The 15,924-nt window shown below is 57.8% G+C and overlaps 1 protein-coding gene across 9 annotated transcripts in view; it reads right to left on the bottom strand.

Annotated features, from left to right (window-relative positions):
- BAIAP2 (BAR/IMD domain containing adaptor protein 2) overlaps positions 1-15,924 on the bottom strand; it is a 78,060-nt gene that overhangs the window by 23,900 nt on the left and 38,236 nt on the right. For all 9 annotated transcript variants that reach the window (XM_014789350.2, XM_087441754.1, XM_087441751.1 and 6 more), the window contains exons 4-6: positions 7,473-7,534; positions 6,615-6,686; positions 5,821-5,958 (exon numbers count right to left, since the gene is read on the bottom strand). In XM_014789350.2, coding sequence (XP_014644836.1) covers positions 5,821-5,958; positions 6,615-6,686; positions 7,473-7,534 — 272 coding nt within the window. The remainder of the gene's footprint in view (positions 1-5,820; positions 5,959-6,614; positions 6,687-7,472; positions 7,535-15,924) is intronic.

Raw genomic sequence — 15,924 nt, 5'->3', positions numbered from 1 at the left:
CACAGGACCTACAGAAGGGGAGGATGTGCACCCGCAACTGGACTGCCTCTTCCCGGCATGGCTCCCGAAAGTGCTTCTACCCAGAAGAGGAGCTCTTGGCGCCAGCCACGCCCCAGTCCAGACCCTTCGGTCAAAAACCCTGGGCACCACCAGCTGGCCAGGGGGACTGGCTGCTCGTCAGAGTCACTCGGAACCTCTGAGAACTGTGAAGGTCAGGCTGCAGCACAACCACTCACACCCACATGCCTGAGGAGGGGCACACAGGCCCAGGCCAAGGAGACAGGCTCGCCAGTCGAGGCCTGTCACCACACTCTGCTGGACACACGGCACGTCCTCCACTGGCTGTGTTCACCACAGCCCCCTCCACACCGACGGGCACTTCCGTCAGTGCCTGGCCTGGCAAACACAGCAATGACCAGAGGTTTGGGGAGTGACCTCAGCTGTGAGGGCAGCGCTTGGTGCATTCCCTGCTTCTAGACAGAACTCTCTGTCCTAGTTAGCACCCCAAATGCCTCTAAGTGCCTGTTCCCTGACCTACAATTAAAATCAATTCTCTTCATGAAAATCCCAAAACACTGTCTCAATTATCAGCAGTTCTTGAAAACAGCCAGCCCTGACCCTGTCCCACTCACGGCAGGGAACCTATCACAGATAGATAGACAGAATGCTGTTGGTCTTCCTCTCTCTCTGGGGCAGGATCTCATCAACTGTCCGCCTTTCCCCACCCCCACCCCCTTCTCACCCCATGAGCAGTGACCACTGCTCCAGGCACGGCCTATCCTCAGTGCAGCTCAGATCACCAGCCTGGCCCCTGGCCCAGGAAGACGAGCCTCTGGCAGTGCCCGGCAGCAGAGAGTCCATGGGGAAGGGCAGAGCAGGTGGGGGCCCTCTGCCAGGCCAGCACCCCTAAAGGACATGCAGCTATCCATGATGGGCTCCGAGGATCAACCCCTCTGCCCGAGGGCTTCCCGGGCAGCCTCACCACCCTCCCTGGTGAGTGTTCTGTACACATGAAGCTCAAGTGGGGGTGGGGCAAAGGCGTGAGTTGGGGGCTCCAGGAGGCACACGGTGGTCCCAGCGATGGAATCTCATGGAAGACTCTCCATCTCTCAGGAGCACTGAGGAAACTCAAGCCTGAAACCACATGTTGGAGACTCCTGCCGTGGCGTCCAAACCTGGGGAAAGCAGAGTAGTGTGGGCTCGGGTGGTCTGGGCATCCACCTCCTCCTCCACCAAGAGGAGCCCACAGCGACAGCCTGCATCAGGGCAGCGGCTTCAGCGCGGCGTGAGGACCCCCAGGCAGGGCCCCTGTGCCAGCTGTGGGATCCAAACCCCGCCTCCACCTGGACGCACTGCCCACTGGGCTGCACGTGGTGAGGCTCCCACACCAGGGCACCTGCAGAGTTCGAGAGACCGGGGGGCACAACAGTGTCTCCAAAGGAGCAGGGAAAGGCCACTGGCCGTGCCTGACGCCCAACCCCAAGAGGCTCACAGTTCAGGTCACTCCTGCCTCCAAAAGTCATTACCTACCTCCTGGTTGGCTCAAGGATGCAGTCCTAGAAGCCCACAAATAGGTCAGAATTCCGCCCCCACCCTGGTGACAAGAGGCAGACACATCTGCCTCTCCTGGCTCTTCTTCAGGGTTGGTGACAACTGCTAAAGTCCCCAGTGACCCACCAAGGGGTGCACATAGGAGGAGGCACAAAGAGCTCAGAGCAAGTGGGTCTAGTGGCTGCGACATCCCAGGCAAGGCAGGGTTGCCCAGGGCAGAGCCATGAACTACAGTCTGGCCAGACCTGAGCTGCCCTCACATGCTGGTCCTCAGAAGGCAGGATGTGTGGCTACTGGGTGGCATGCATGAGTGCCGGGACTAGGCACTCTAAGGAACTGAGAAAGATAGGAAAAGGAGGGTCCTGCTCCTCCTCCTCAAGGAGAGATTGTCTCAAACAGTCCATTTCCCTGTGACTACCTGGACCTCAGTGGAGTCTTCACGATCCAAGGCAAAACCCACCTTCCTTCTCACTGCAGGTGGGCAGGGGCCTCATGCAGAGGGGCAGGGCCAGCTCAGTGCATCTGCTGGGCCTTTCCTCCACAGGGAAATGGTGGGGAAGGGAGGTGCTGCCACATCGAAAGGCCCCCAGCAGCCACACCTCAAAGCAATCAGACCGTGGCTCCTGGCCAGGTTTGCAAAGTGTCTGAAAACCACAAGAACAGCTCCTTGTGCCAAGGGGCCCTCAGCTGCCTGGGCAGGCTGGGCATCTCAGAAACACCCACCCCAGACAGGCAGCCAGTGTGCCTCCCGCCAGCTCATAGCGTTGGCACCATGTGCAGCCGCACATCAAGTACTCCATCCACCCCCCAGCACAGACGTGGGATGAGGGACTCTCCGGGTGCCCCAGCTAGGCCCTCCTGGGGTTCGACACCACTGGGGAGCAAAAAACACACTGGTCAGACCGTCCCTCTGCTTCCTAGCCCAAAAGACTAACTGAAATGACGGACCCCATGTTGGCTGTCACTGTGTAATCTGCCTGTGCTGGGCGCCGAGGGGGACACGTGCAGAATACAGGACCCAGGCTACAGGGAGCTTCCTTCCCATAAGGAAATCAGTTATTTACGAAAACTCACCACAATAAAACCCTTGGATGGTTAAGGGTCAAATACAGAAAACAGGTGGGTTTGGAGCAGCAGAAGACAAAGGGGTGGGCCCAGGAAAGGAGCTGAGCAAATGCACAGGAGGGGGTGGGGCAACCCCACTGTGTGCAGGCCCCAGGGGCCCTTCCTGTCCAAGCTCAATACAGGGAGAAGGTGGAAGGACCCCACCACACAAACAGGGAAACTGAGGCTGAGACAGGATCTGGAGCTACCATGAGCACAGGGCCTTAAAGGGCGGAGCCAGGATGCAAACCCGAATCTGACCGCCAGGGCCTCACAGCTGTGCCCAGGTGGGACCGGGCCACACAATGGGTGAGGAGAAGCTGCTGCAAGTTGTGGGAGGCCGCTCCGCGAGAGCCCCAGGTAGGGAGAGCTACCTGATGGGCAGAGACCAGGAGATGACCCGGCCTCGCTGTGGGTCAGCGAGGCTGTGCTGAAGAGGCAGGGCACAGGGGAGCCTCAGCTGTGGGGTGACTCTCAGAAATGGGGAGAAAGGTCAGCGTCAGACATCTCTGAGGAGACACTGTGGGAGGCCAGGGTGGAAGTGGCCAGCCTTGCCAGGCTGGGGAACTGCCAGGAGACCCCCTGCGAGGAGAAAAGGACCTGCAAACCCCGTGCGGAAAGAGGAGGGCTTGAGGAGCTGTGCCACGTCCCTCTCCAGCCCTGTGGGACTGAGGGAGTAAACCCCACCCTCTGGGCTCTGCAGGCCTGGGGTCCAGAGCAGAGTGGTGAGCACAGCATAGGCGGCCAGGGCTCTGCTAAAGAGAGAGGGTTTGCAGTGGGCGGAGGAGGGCGGGTGATTGGGAACCAGACCCAGCAGAGTCTCCATGACTCAGCGGAGACAGGATCTGAGGCCTGTGTGGCTCCATATTGTGTAGTAGTGAATACCGTCAATGCTGCCAGCCCACAGGCGTCCGCCCTCCACCTGCCCTGTCCCTTCCCCTGCTGCCGTACGCGCTGGTTGGCCGCAAACCCTTACGATGGCTCCCAACAAACTGGTCAGAGCAGGGCCACCTGGTCCAGGGAGAGGGCCCTGCCCAGGATGGAGTCGCCAAGTTTGTGGCCGTAAAAGGGAACAAAGCACCAATACTCAACAGTAAAAAGGAATGATACACGCTACAAGGTGGACAAACCTTGAAAACATCACACTGAGGGCCAGAAGCCACATATTGTGTGACCGCATTCACATGAGATGTCCAGAACAGGGAAATCCACAGAAACAGGAAGTAGACTAGCGAATGCTGGGCAGGCTGGGTGGTGGCAAACGGGAGTGACTGCTGATGGGCACAGGCTTTCTTTCTGAGGTGTTGAAATTTTCTAAAATGGACTATGGTGACAGGTGCACGACTCTGTGAATACCCTCAAAACCACTGAATTGTGCACTTTAAATGGGTGAACTGTATGGTATATGAATTATATTTCAATAAAGCAGTATGGAAAAAATACCCACCTCAAGGAGAGACAAATGTACAGGCTCCCAGCCTCTCCTGGTAGGCAGCTGAACCCCTGGACAAGCCGACCTCAGTGTCCCACCGACCGGCACCAAACCAGCCCCCTGGGAGTTCCCTTCAGAACAGCTTTAATGCAATTACAGCTGCAGTGAGATGCTATTGCCCTCTCAGGCAGCAGGGGTGCTGTTCATCAGTCAAGACTTTCAGGAAGCAAAATGGCAAAATGCATCAAGGGTGGGACAGAGAAGCAGACAGACGTCAGTGCACGTGTTTCTACTCCCCTGCCTCATAACCCCTCTACAGGAACTCAGCTCACGGAAACGAGTCAGGGAAGGCTCGCTGCAGCAGCACAAGGCAGTGCTGGGGAGGCCTTCAGGGTAGACGGGTTATTACCGTCATTGAAGACATCTCAACAAGACCAGAGACATCCTTAGAAAGGTAGGAGTTGTGTTCCTGCCACCCTGTAAGAAATTACATGAGGTGGTGGCTACAGGGAGCTGCTGGGGCAGCGCTGTGCGTGGGATGAAGGGAACCACGCTTCCCACCACTCTCTGGCTGCTTTCACACAGGTGTTACAATTCTCACCTGCTGTTATCCAGTCTGTTCTCTCCCGCCGTGACCCCCATGCACAGAGGGGCACAGCAGGTCGGGGCGGTCGAGGGGAATGGGTGGGCCTGCTTGTCTACACCATGCTCAAGGAGGGTGTAGGGGACGTGCTCCACAGTCAGGAACAGCCTCTTGGCCACGAGTTGAGGCCAGGTAGGCAGCAGCGTCCCGGCACCACGGGGACACACGGATGGACACATACACACACACATGGGACCAGAGGGCAGCGGACTGTGGCACTCTTCAAGGCTTGCCAACCCTCCAGCTCACAGGAAAAGTGGGGGTTGGGGAGGTGAGCAGGTGTCCTCAAGGCTTCCACTCCTGACCAGCAGGCAGGAAGCTGTTTTCTCCCTGCTTCCTTACAGATGCCTGGGTGTCTTGTTCAGCTTTTCCTCCTTATCTGAGTTATATAAGACCTCAAAGACTGGGCGAGCATCTTTTCGGCCTAATCTGTGTCAATTGGCCAGACGTTTCTGTTGAATTACGTGTATCGGGGCCAAGGCCCATCAGGAGCCACGCGGTCCTAAATCCTCGTCCCGCTCAACACGTATCACCTACAATGCTGGGCGCGATGGTGAGAGAAACCACACCAGGGCTGGTCCCTCCCGCACCCCCTAGTGCCACCTGCCTCTCGCTGCAGGGCTGCTGACATGCATCTGCCTGCTCAGAGGCTCTGGTCCCAGTCCTGGGGCAGAGCAATCACAAGTTGATTAGAATAACGGTCTGGGGTCTCTCTCCAAGGCGGGATCCAGAGGGACAGGCGGGAAGACTTTATTTGGGTTTCTGCTCCTTTGGCGGAGGGCCTTCCAGCACCCACTGAGGCTGCGAGAGCAGGGCTGGAGGACCGCAGGGCCCCAGCCACCCACCTCCTCTGGACGTCGGGGCACTCGCCACCCTGAAATCTACCAGGAGAGCAGAGCTTGGCTCTGCTTAATATTGTCACAAGGGGCCGACCTTAGCTCCCCTCTCAGCGCTGTGGACAGAGGGAGCGCTTTCCCTTCCCTGCTTGCTAAAAGGTGCGACAAGTCCCCACGTGGCAGAAGAGTCACCACACGTGCCCTCGTGTGTCCCTCAGCCAAAGCCCCACCCCGGCGGCTGGGCCAGGGCCCACCTGCAGCTCCTTGTCCGAGTACTTCTGAGGGTTTTTGCTCCCTTGGCTCTTCTTGCGGAGTTTCTTCAGCTCAGCCTGGCACTTGTCCAGCGCATCGCCTTTGCTCCTCTGCTCCGTCTGGTATTTCTTCAGCGCGGCCTGAGGTTCAAACGACAAAACCAGCAAAGGCTGACGAGCTGACGCGCCCTTCCCAGCTCTCCCTACGGCCACAGCGGCCCAGCCCCGCAAGACGGCAGGAAACGCCTGGATGCAGATGTGAGTAGGGGAGCACATGGAGGCCCTGGCCCTCCCCACCCACGGCAGCCCTCTGCTCCCCAGAGATGAAAATGGGGCCTGGGAAAACCAGCCGAGCTTCGCCCTCCTGCCCCGCCAGGAGAGCCTCGTATGAATTCGTGTCCTAAACACCAATGGAGCCTGGTCCCTTGCTCCTCTTGTCAGCTGGCTGGGGAGAGGAGGGGAGCAAGGATGGGGGCATGAAGAATTCGGAATTACAGCAGGTCAAAGGAGGCGTTTGTGTGGGTTCCACGGGGCGGCAACATCACATCACCATCTTTACTAAAAGCAGCCAAGAGGCAGGGGCAGCAGAAGCGGGCACATGGGGCATCCGACGTGACAGTTCACCCACAGGACCACATTCAGTCTCAAAGGGCAAGAATGTCAGGGCCCTGGGGAGCTCACTGGATGGGAAGCTCATAGGAAGCTGAAAACCCTTCAGACAGAGGGAAGAATTTAAACAGTCAACACAGCCGGAGCAGTGCAAGGAGATCCAACAGGTGTGGGGTGGGGCTACTTACACTCAGGTACCTGGAGTCCAGCTCCACCTTCTGCTCCAGCTGCGTGAGCAGCTCGTTGTGAAAGGATTTCAGCTGGACCGGGAGAGAACACATATCACCAGTCAGCTTGATACGCAGGCCTGGGAGCATGAGGTGGGTCAGGGGAAGGAGGGCGGGAGCCACCCCAGGGAGGGACAGGTGATCACCACGGCACCCTGGGCACTGGGCACCCTGATGTGAAAGAGGAGCCCATCGTGATCCACGAGCCAATGACCCTGCATGGACAGGTGGGCCCCATGGAGCCAGGAGGCTCAAGGAGGGAGCGCTGAACAGAATTCTGGACTGTCAGACCATCTCAGCCTTCGACAGGCATGGAGGCTGCCTTTCCCATGAGGAAAACAGAAACAGCCTCCTCACTGTCCCCCCTCTGCCCTTCAGTGCTGGGGAGTCACTCGGGCACAAGCTGACACAAGCCATGGACCTGAATGTGAACTAAGAGAGATCTGAGCAACCTCTCGCTTTAGACCCCCTGGGTCCAGGCTGCACCTATAATCAGGGCCCTCATGTGCTCCCTGGGCCTGCCACCCACAGTGTCCCTGTCTGGCCCCCACAGCCAGCTGAGTGTGAGACCCCATTCCTCCTGAGTCCTTCTGTACATCCTTGGCCCCTACGGTGAGTCACTGCCCCGGTGTGTGACTTCTGTCCTGAGCCCGGGGTGCAGCCCCACTTTTCTGAGCGTGGCCACACGACCGAGCAACGTTCCCAAGTGTACACCCTGAAAAAGCACACAGCTGGCTCTCCCCTCACCTTTGATGGCACCTGTCCACCTGCATTTGCCCCTTCTTCCCTGGGGGCCCCCACTGGAAGGCTAGGACTCACCATTTCCTCCAACTGATTTTGAATCTGCCTGTGGACTTCGGCCATCTGGAAGAGAACATCTCCTGGATGGTAGGAAAGAAAAGAAAAGGGGAGGAAAGTTAAATATGTGAATCACCGTTCCTGCCACCCCAACCCGTGGCTGAGGATCGGGCACAGCAGGCCAGGGGGATGCCACAGTCTGGGCTGCAGGAGGCTCGTGCCCGGTGGGGTCCCATGACTGGCAGGCAGAGGTACACTGGGGGCAGGCAAGAGGGGTGCTGCTTTTGGTGATGCCCCCAAGAAGAAATAGAAAATTCTAGAATGACAAGGAACACTGGCCCTCAAATGCATGATCGCTTGGTGTCTTTTGCGGTGGCAGAGTGGGGGCCTCAGGTGTCTGCATCAGAGCCCACGTTCATGACAAAGCAAAACAACAGGAAAGCCCCACGCCTGCACATCTCGAGCCCATGTGCGAACCCATGAGTGCATACGCATCTTTACGACCTGTCTTGCTCTCGCTCACAGACGCCAACAACCCTTGGCCCTCCCACTTCAGGCCCAGACAACACCAGAGGGAACAAACCTTCAGGACATGCAGGTGCGTGAGCCTCTGCGACCCAGGGGGAGGCAGGAGAGCGGGCTCTGGCCCCCATGCCACACCCCTGCGTTACAGGAACAAAGAGGAGACCTGACTCAGCTCCAGGCCCCATGGTGCTCCTGGAACTGAGCTCGGCTCCAAACCCCAGGGAGCGAGCCCTGAGGAGACCAGCTGCCCAGACCCGCAGGGCCATTGGCTGGCTCATCAGGCAGCTGAATCAGTGCACTGAGGCCTGGCTAACACCGCCAAGGGCCTCTGGGGACACGTGGAACACTCGGTACAGCATTTTTCCAGAGTGGCGACACTTCAGGGACACTGGCTTTCCTTGGCCCACTCGCAAGAGGCAGATTGAGAAACTGGAGTGTGGCAGCACAAAGATGCAAGCTGTCACCCGAGGCTGTTTCCAGACTGGACGTCAAGGAGCATGATCTGTAGAGGGAGGGGCTGGAACGGGCGGTCCAGGCTGCATTCATCTGATCGGCAAACATCTGCTGAGTGGCCATTTTCCATGGCAGGTGCTGACCACATGCTGCAGACACAAATGGAGCAGTAGGCCCATCCCTCCCCTCAATGATGTCCCTTTCTGACAAACCCTGTCCTCGAGGTGCTGCCTGTACCAGGACATCCCTCTCCTGCTCATGGCTGGGCCGCCTGGGGGGTCACATGACCCAGAGGGTCCTTTCAGGAGCAGCCACGAGGAGCACCCCTGGCACCCAACGAGGCCAGCTAGAAACCAGAACAAGTTCCTATGGACCCCAGGAGGCCCCAGTGGATGATGCTGCCTTCCAAGACCACGACCATCCGCAGGGCAGACGGCCTCCCACCTGGGGTCACTTTCCCTCCTGGAAGCAGGGCTGGGCTCTGGGGGAGGGCGGCTTCGCCTGGTCATCTGGCTGTTCCATGAGCTGCTGGTGCTGTCCTAGCCCTGATGACGACAGGACACGCTGAGCACTGACCATGAACAGGCGCCTTACAGACAGATCTCCTTTAATCAGCACAGCCCAAGGAGTCCACCAGCTCCCACCCCGAGCCGGCAGGTCAGGCTGCCCGAGGTCAGTAGGCTGGCAAGTGTCACAGAGCCAGACTCTGCCCTGCAGGGCCCAGAGCTCTGCCTCCCAGGGTCACTCTCTTCAGTCAGAGCACACACATGAGAGCCACCTCTCCAGCAGTCTGGGCGGCCCGCCTGCAGCCTGAGTCCTGAGTGACTCTAGCTCTCAATGTGCTGCGGCCACATTCCCAAAAGCTGGGGCTTCACCTTGGACACAGAGGTTCTGTCCAGGGAGGAAAGGAAAGGGATGCGAGCACTTCCCAGGGAGCTCAGAGTCACCTGCCAGCTTCAACCAGGCCATCACGTGCCACGGAGACACAGGCCGAGCAAGGCCCAACCGCAATCCTCCTCAGGAGACGGGAGGCATGCTGGCAGGGTCCCCTCGGCCATGGAGGGAAGACGACATGTATCCTGGGGCTCATCTGGTCCGAGCTGAGCATCTACCCCACCCCCTGTGCCCGACTGGTGCAGAGACCCCCTCCCAGGTGGGGCCTGTCATGGGAGGAAGCACAGACCCCTGGGGGCCTGGGTCGTGGGGAAGAAAGAGATGGCCTCGCCTGGCACAAAGCTGCTTGTAGCCGCCACGGAGAAAGCGAAGACACCCACACCTCGGCCTGAGGCCACTGCAAAAGATCGCTCAGCAGGAAGGGCCAGTTACACGCCAAGCATGTGTGTGTGCGTGCATGTGTGGGCGAGTGTGCGTGCATTTGTATCCGGGTACACAGTGTATGAGTGTGGGTGTGAGCGTGTGGCTGTCAGTGAGAGCGGGTGTAAGGGTGTGTTGAGTGAGCATACACGTGTGGCTATGTGAGTGTGAGTGTGTGTGAGCCTGAGTCTCCTTTCACTCTCCCAGCAGCCCTGGGGTGCCACCATCTGCCCATGAACACACATGGCTCCAGGAAGCCAAGTGGCCAGGTCATGACCACGTGGCCCACAAGGACCAGAGACTAGGTTGCACCAGGTCTGTCTTTAGGACCACGCTCGTCCGCGAGCCGGGAGGAGAGGAGGACATGCAGGAGCAGGTGCAGACCCCATGAGCTCCAGGCACTCATTCAATGTGATGAACATCTAAGTGCCACAGCGTGCCAGCACCTCCACGCACATCAGTGCCCAAACCACAGCACAAGTGACGCCCGCTGGAGCCTAGAGTCCCTGGAAATTACTTCCACCCCACTTCCAAATAACAGCCAGACGAGGGCCTGATGCTGCTGAAGGGCGCGGTGGGGCCTCACCAGGGAACAAGAGGGCCCCGCCTCTGCCATGGCTTCCTGTGGTTGGGATGGAGCTGTGACCACACATGGTCAACCGCACACTGATGGGTGAGCTGAGGCTGACCAGCCCCAGAAGGAGAGGATGCCAGTCTCATGTGGCTCCTCCCAGCCCCAAGCTCACTCCTACCCCATCCCACCCCCAGGGATTCGAGGTGTCGGGGAACGGGCCAAGGATGACAGGGGACAAAAGGTGGCATGAAGAAGCCTGGTCCCCGTCCTTGGCTGAAAGGAAGCCGTGGGGACAAACAGGAGTGGGCATCACCCAGGGCAGCCCAGGGGACAGGCCAGGCTGCTGCCTCCCTGCCCTGCCTGGCGCAGAGCCCACAGGGGAGAAGACCCCCAATTCCATCTGCACCTCTCAAGGGCTGAGGCTCCTGGGCACCTCCTGCCACCTTTTATCGCCCCCAATCTGAACTGCATAGTGGGGAGCTGTCCTGCTGTCGAGAACAGCACACACAGGAAATCTAGACCCACAGGTCAGACCTTTGGACACATGGAATCAGACTGAGAACCAAGAGGGGTTCACTCTGCCTCTTTGTGCTTTTTGGCGTTCTGTAAATTTCCCAGGAGGAACACCTGAGGTCTAGAAACCACCTGAGGTCTCATTTGTGTTCACATGACGCAAGGTTCTTCCCCTGGTGGGAACTCTCAGGGACCTGGGCATCTAGGAACTGGTTACACAGAGGCCAAAGGGGTGGTGGTGCCCGCACAGCACGAGGTCTGGCTGGTGGGGGGGTAGCAGCCCCAGTCCTCAGCCTGTGGGCACCACCTCACACACCCACGCTCTGCCCCCACCGGCCCTTGCGAGGGGTATCAAGTCCATAAATAAGATGTGAAGCTAGCTCAGTGGCGGTGGTCACGCACGGTCCATCATGCCGCCAAGACAGCCGGGCACCAGCAAAGTCTCCCCACAGGGGCAGCGCCCACGCCATCGGCTATACCCTTTAGGCCTCAGAACATAATTGTATGTTAATGTCAAGATCAAGTCAAAAATGCATATTTCCTTAAAAGGCTGCATACCAATAGTTCAAGAACATTTGAAAACAAGAACAACAAACAGCAAATCCTTTAGAAAAGGAATTCCTGATGCCAAAAAAAAGTATGTGAAGCTTCTCAAGGAATTCTGGCCACTGCACCAGCGTCTCCACCCAGCTGGAGCCCCCACCCTCAGAGCTCCACCTGTCCCCCGAGGCCGAAGGTCGTGTTGTTGGTGTGCACATCAGGGGACGCACAGCCAAAGTGTGCACAGGGCTCTAAGCTGCAAGCCAGTGGCTGCACAAACCAGCCCACACAGTGAATTTTAAGCTGTGGGAAGCCATATGCACATGAAATGTGCCAAGTGGAGGTATAAGTGTGTGCAAGCCCTCAGGCATTGGAGCCCCGGAGTGCTGCGGGGTGCAGTGGGCAGGCTTTAGGGGATGGTCACCCCCACCATGGGGAGAAGGCTATGCCCCAAACCAGGCTCCCCAAACTACACTGGGAATCTCAGGCATCAGCGGTAACAGTCACTTGTCTTGGGAGGAGGACAAATGAAGGTTCTCAGAGCCAGTGAGCCAGTGACAGCCTCGTCTCATTCCTGGGCTCTGTGACCTTCCCATCCTTTCTCCCGTGCTCAAGGGACAGCATGAGGTGGGGACACCTTCCCAGGTACCTGGCCTCTCTGAGTGCAGATGCCACAGGCCCCTGGGAATCCGGGTCCCGGGTCCACAGCATAGGTGGGCCCTGAACTCCGAAAATCAGGTTTAACACAGAAGCTCAGACCCAGTCTTGCAGAGCAAACAGCCAGTGAGCCAGGATAACTCAGCACCAAGAGCTGCCCCCACAACGGGACTGCCAGGGCTCAGGTGAGTGTCAACAGAGGGAGTGGCAGTGGGAGGGCAGCCCCCGCCACACCTGGGGAGAGTGAGTCAGCAAACCCTGGAACCTGGTGGCTGAGCCTTAGAAGAGGGCTTGGGAATGAGCAAGGGGTGAGGGCCATCAGGAGAAGGAACAGAAGACATGGGCACATGTCAGCACCACAAGGCTTCAACCAAGACAAAACCACGTCAAAACCAAGGTCACATCTGACCTTGTGAAAATGAGGCCAGACCCTCTCCAACCCTCCCACCAAGTGTTTACCCTGCAATGAAGCACCAGGGCAGCGCTGAATCATTTCCGGCTGCACACCCTTCAGCTCTGAGTTTTAAAACTTCTGTCACTCTCAGTAACCTCTGACATGGCAGCCTCACTTCTTTAGGTCAAGAGTGGAACTCAGTCTACGTGGTAATGCCCCTCCCCCAGGGGACGAGCAGGGGTGGGGCAGCCAGCACACACACACACGTGCACATGCACACAGACACATGCACACACACACGGGCACACCCACAACACATGCACACACACGTAGGTACCTGCACACACCACACACATGCACACAAAGACACACACACAACACATGCACACACACAGGCACACGCGCTGCGCTTCCTCACTGACACACGGGACGTGCCCATCACCTCCTGCCCCCTCCTCCAGCACAGCCCACGGTGGGTGGTGAGTGAAATGTGCAAGAAACGTCTGGCCAGACACAGGCCAGTTTTGTCTCATGTGGCTAACAGAGGACAACGGTCACCACAACGGTGGCGATATGGTCACGACCACATTTGCTCCATACAACCGACTGTGACCTGGGAGCCCGAGAATCCTGCAGACCGGTAGGTCCATGCGCAGCTACAGAGAGGCCGGGTGGCCTTGGGAGTCAGGCTCGGGCCGCTGTCTCCTAGAGTGGTGGCCCACCTCTGGGTGACAGAGGCAGAAGGAAGTGATCTCTTCCAGCAGGGAGGAGCAGCGCCTGGCCCCAGCACATGGCCCCCAGGAAGGACACAGCACTGGAGCCAGGGTGGCTGGACAGGGAGCTGCTGGATGTGCATAGCCCCCCTTCACCCCCCAAGAGGTAACTCTCTGTCCTCGAGCACATTCATGATGTGGAGCAACCACCACTCCTAGTTCCAGAATATTCCATCACTCCAAAGAGAAACCCTGTCCCCACTAGCAGTCACTCCCCACTCCCTCCAGCCTCTGGCAACCACTATTCCACTTTCTGTCTCTACGGATTTGCCTGTCTCGACATTTCACATACACAGAATCACATACTATACGCCCTTTTGCACCTGGCTTCTTTCACTGAGCATGTTTTTGAGATTCATCCGTAGCATGTGCCAGCACTGCATTCCCTTTTACAGCTGAATGGTATTCCAGCATATGGATGGACCATCTTCTGTTTCTCCAGCCGTCCGTCCATGGACACTGGGTATTTCCACTTTGGGGGTGATTATGCGTAGTACTGCTATGATGTGTGGCTCTCTTCAGGAAGCAGTTTTATTTTATGATAGCCCTAAACTCTATTGGTGTATGATTAGTCTTCACAACACATGTTTTGAGGTTTTCCCATCTGCTTAGAGCAAAACAGTCCAGTGGCCAGCAGACCCTAGGGGAGCCGAGCAAACTGGGGGTCACTCTGCCAGCACCGTGACCATTTTGGGGGGTCAGAGCCTCAGAACTCCAGAGCTGCCAGGCCCTCTCGAGGTCCCTCCTGATGTAGCCTGAGCCCTCCAGTGCCAGGAAGGAGCCAGAGTCAGCAGCCCCTCTCAGGTGCCCACCCGCCATCTCCATGGGTACCGCCCCTTGTCCTGGGGTAGTCTGAATCCCCTGGGAAGATAAAAAAGGAATCCCACCAGTGAAGCTACAGATAACAATGGGAAGTGATTCCCCAAGAAGGAGCCTGCCTCCCCGGCAGGTCTGGGTGACTCAGCATTCCTCCCAGCAGAGCCCAGCAGGCGAGCTCGAGGAGGGTGGGGGCCATCCTCAGGGGAGCCTCTGACTCGCTGGCCCCTAAGCAGGGCGGGCTTCTGCCAACCCTTGGGATCACGAGCAAGAGGGAACACCAGGGCTCAGTTGTTTCTGCTTCTCTTCCTTAAGCACTGTATTTCACCACTGCTCCAGAAAAATTCCCAACAGACGCTCAAAAATGTGCACAGATACTGCCAAGAACCTTGGGGCCAGGACAAGCGTGAAGGGGCCTGGCCCACATGGAGCCTGGAACCAGCCAAGACAATTACCTGGGGACCGAAGATAGCCACTGAGGAGAAGCAGGCACGAGGACAGCAAAGAATTAAACAAACGCCGCCCTTCCAACCGCAGCGATCCCAACTCAGGAGAAGGCAGAAATGAGAGCATGCAGGAGTGTGGCGACACGCTCAGAACGTACAGGGCATGACTAAAGATAAGGGAGGGCCAGGAGAAGGAGGGCGACACCAGGGAGGACGGCCAGGCAGGGCAAGCACCGGGCACAGGAGCAGGAGCTGGACCAAAGCTCCGAGGAAGGTTGTCGAGAGGCCAAGGTGCAGAGCCACTCTGGCTCAGAGTTCCAGACAAGGTCAGGAGCACAAGAAGGCAGCGCCCCCCCAGGACAGGGCTGTGTCCCAGGAGCAGACGGCAGAGAAGGATCAGACGCTCATCCCCTGGTGCTTGCGGAACTTCCAGAAAGACAACACAGAGGAGTGGCAGAGGGTGGGAGATGGTGGGACATCTTCAATCGCTTTACACACGTTCAGGGACATAGGATGACACAGACGACATCTCATTCAAATGTTTCCCCCAAACTGGGTTCTTTGGGAAAACATACAAGATTCTAGAAGACTAAAGAAAATTACACGTACCAGATTTTTAAAAGGTACAGACAGTAGAAACCACCGGCTAGTATCTTGGTGCAAGAGCCACTACCCAGACGAAGGTGACCAGCTCCCAGCCTAGGGCACCTGCTCATGTTCCATCCTCACGATGCTGACTGCAGCCAGGCCCCGACTGTTTAGCGAGCACCTATGTGCCAGGTGCCACTCCAGGTGTTGTAACCAGGGGCCTTGCCTTCATGGCATCTGCACACTCTCCCGAGAGAGGCAGACAAACAAATGATGCACCAGGTGGAGAAAAATGAGGCAGAGAGAAGAGCAAGCAGACCAGGCAGAATCAGGAAGGAGACTGCCCAGATAGTGGGCCGGGAGGACACAAGCCAGGGGTAAGGTGTGCTCACAGAAGAGTGAGAAGGCCAGTGAGGCTGGAAGCAGACAAGGAGGCAAAGGGAGGTGCGAGATGGGGGTGAGAGCACGACCTGCTTCAGCGTTCAAAGGATCCCCGTGGCCACCATGTGGCGCAGAGACCACGGGCAGGGGCTGGCGGCACCCATCTCATTGCTTCTCCAAGCCCTAGACCAGCACAGGTGCAAACCCACCTCCCACTTGAACTCAACAAGGCACCAGGCAGTCTCCCATAACACCAAATGCTGCCGTGACAAGGACTCAAATGTGGCTGGAGGATGGTCTGGGGATGGCTCTGAATCCAGTTCTACAGCCACACCCAGAGGTTTCCATCACTGGCCCTAGGTGAACATGGTGGGAATCGCTGGGAGATCAAAAGGGCCCTGAGTCATGGCTTTGCCAAGTCTGTTCTTTTCTGTGGCTCAGAAGAAGACAGAATACACTCTCCTCCCAGCACAACCTTCCAAACCCTCGGAAAAGTTGC

Source organism: Ceratotherium simum, chromosome 16 (assembly GCF_057802395.1).
Source record: "Ceratotherium simum simum isolate JZ-2026a chromosome 16, ASM5780239v1, whole genome shotgun sequence".
Classification (NCBI taxonomy): domain Eukaryota; kingdom Metazoa; phylum Chordata; class Mammalia; order Perissodactyla; family Rhinocerotidae; genus Ceratotherium; species Ceratotherium simum.
The sequence above is the reverse complement of the archived record's forward strand: the minus strand, read 5'-3'. Positions and strand labels throughout refer to the sequence as shown.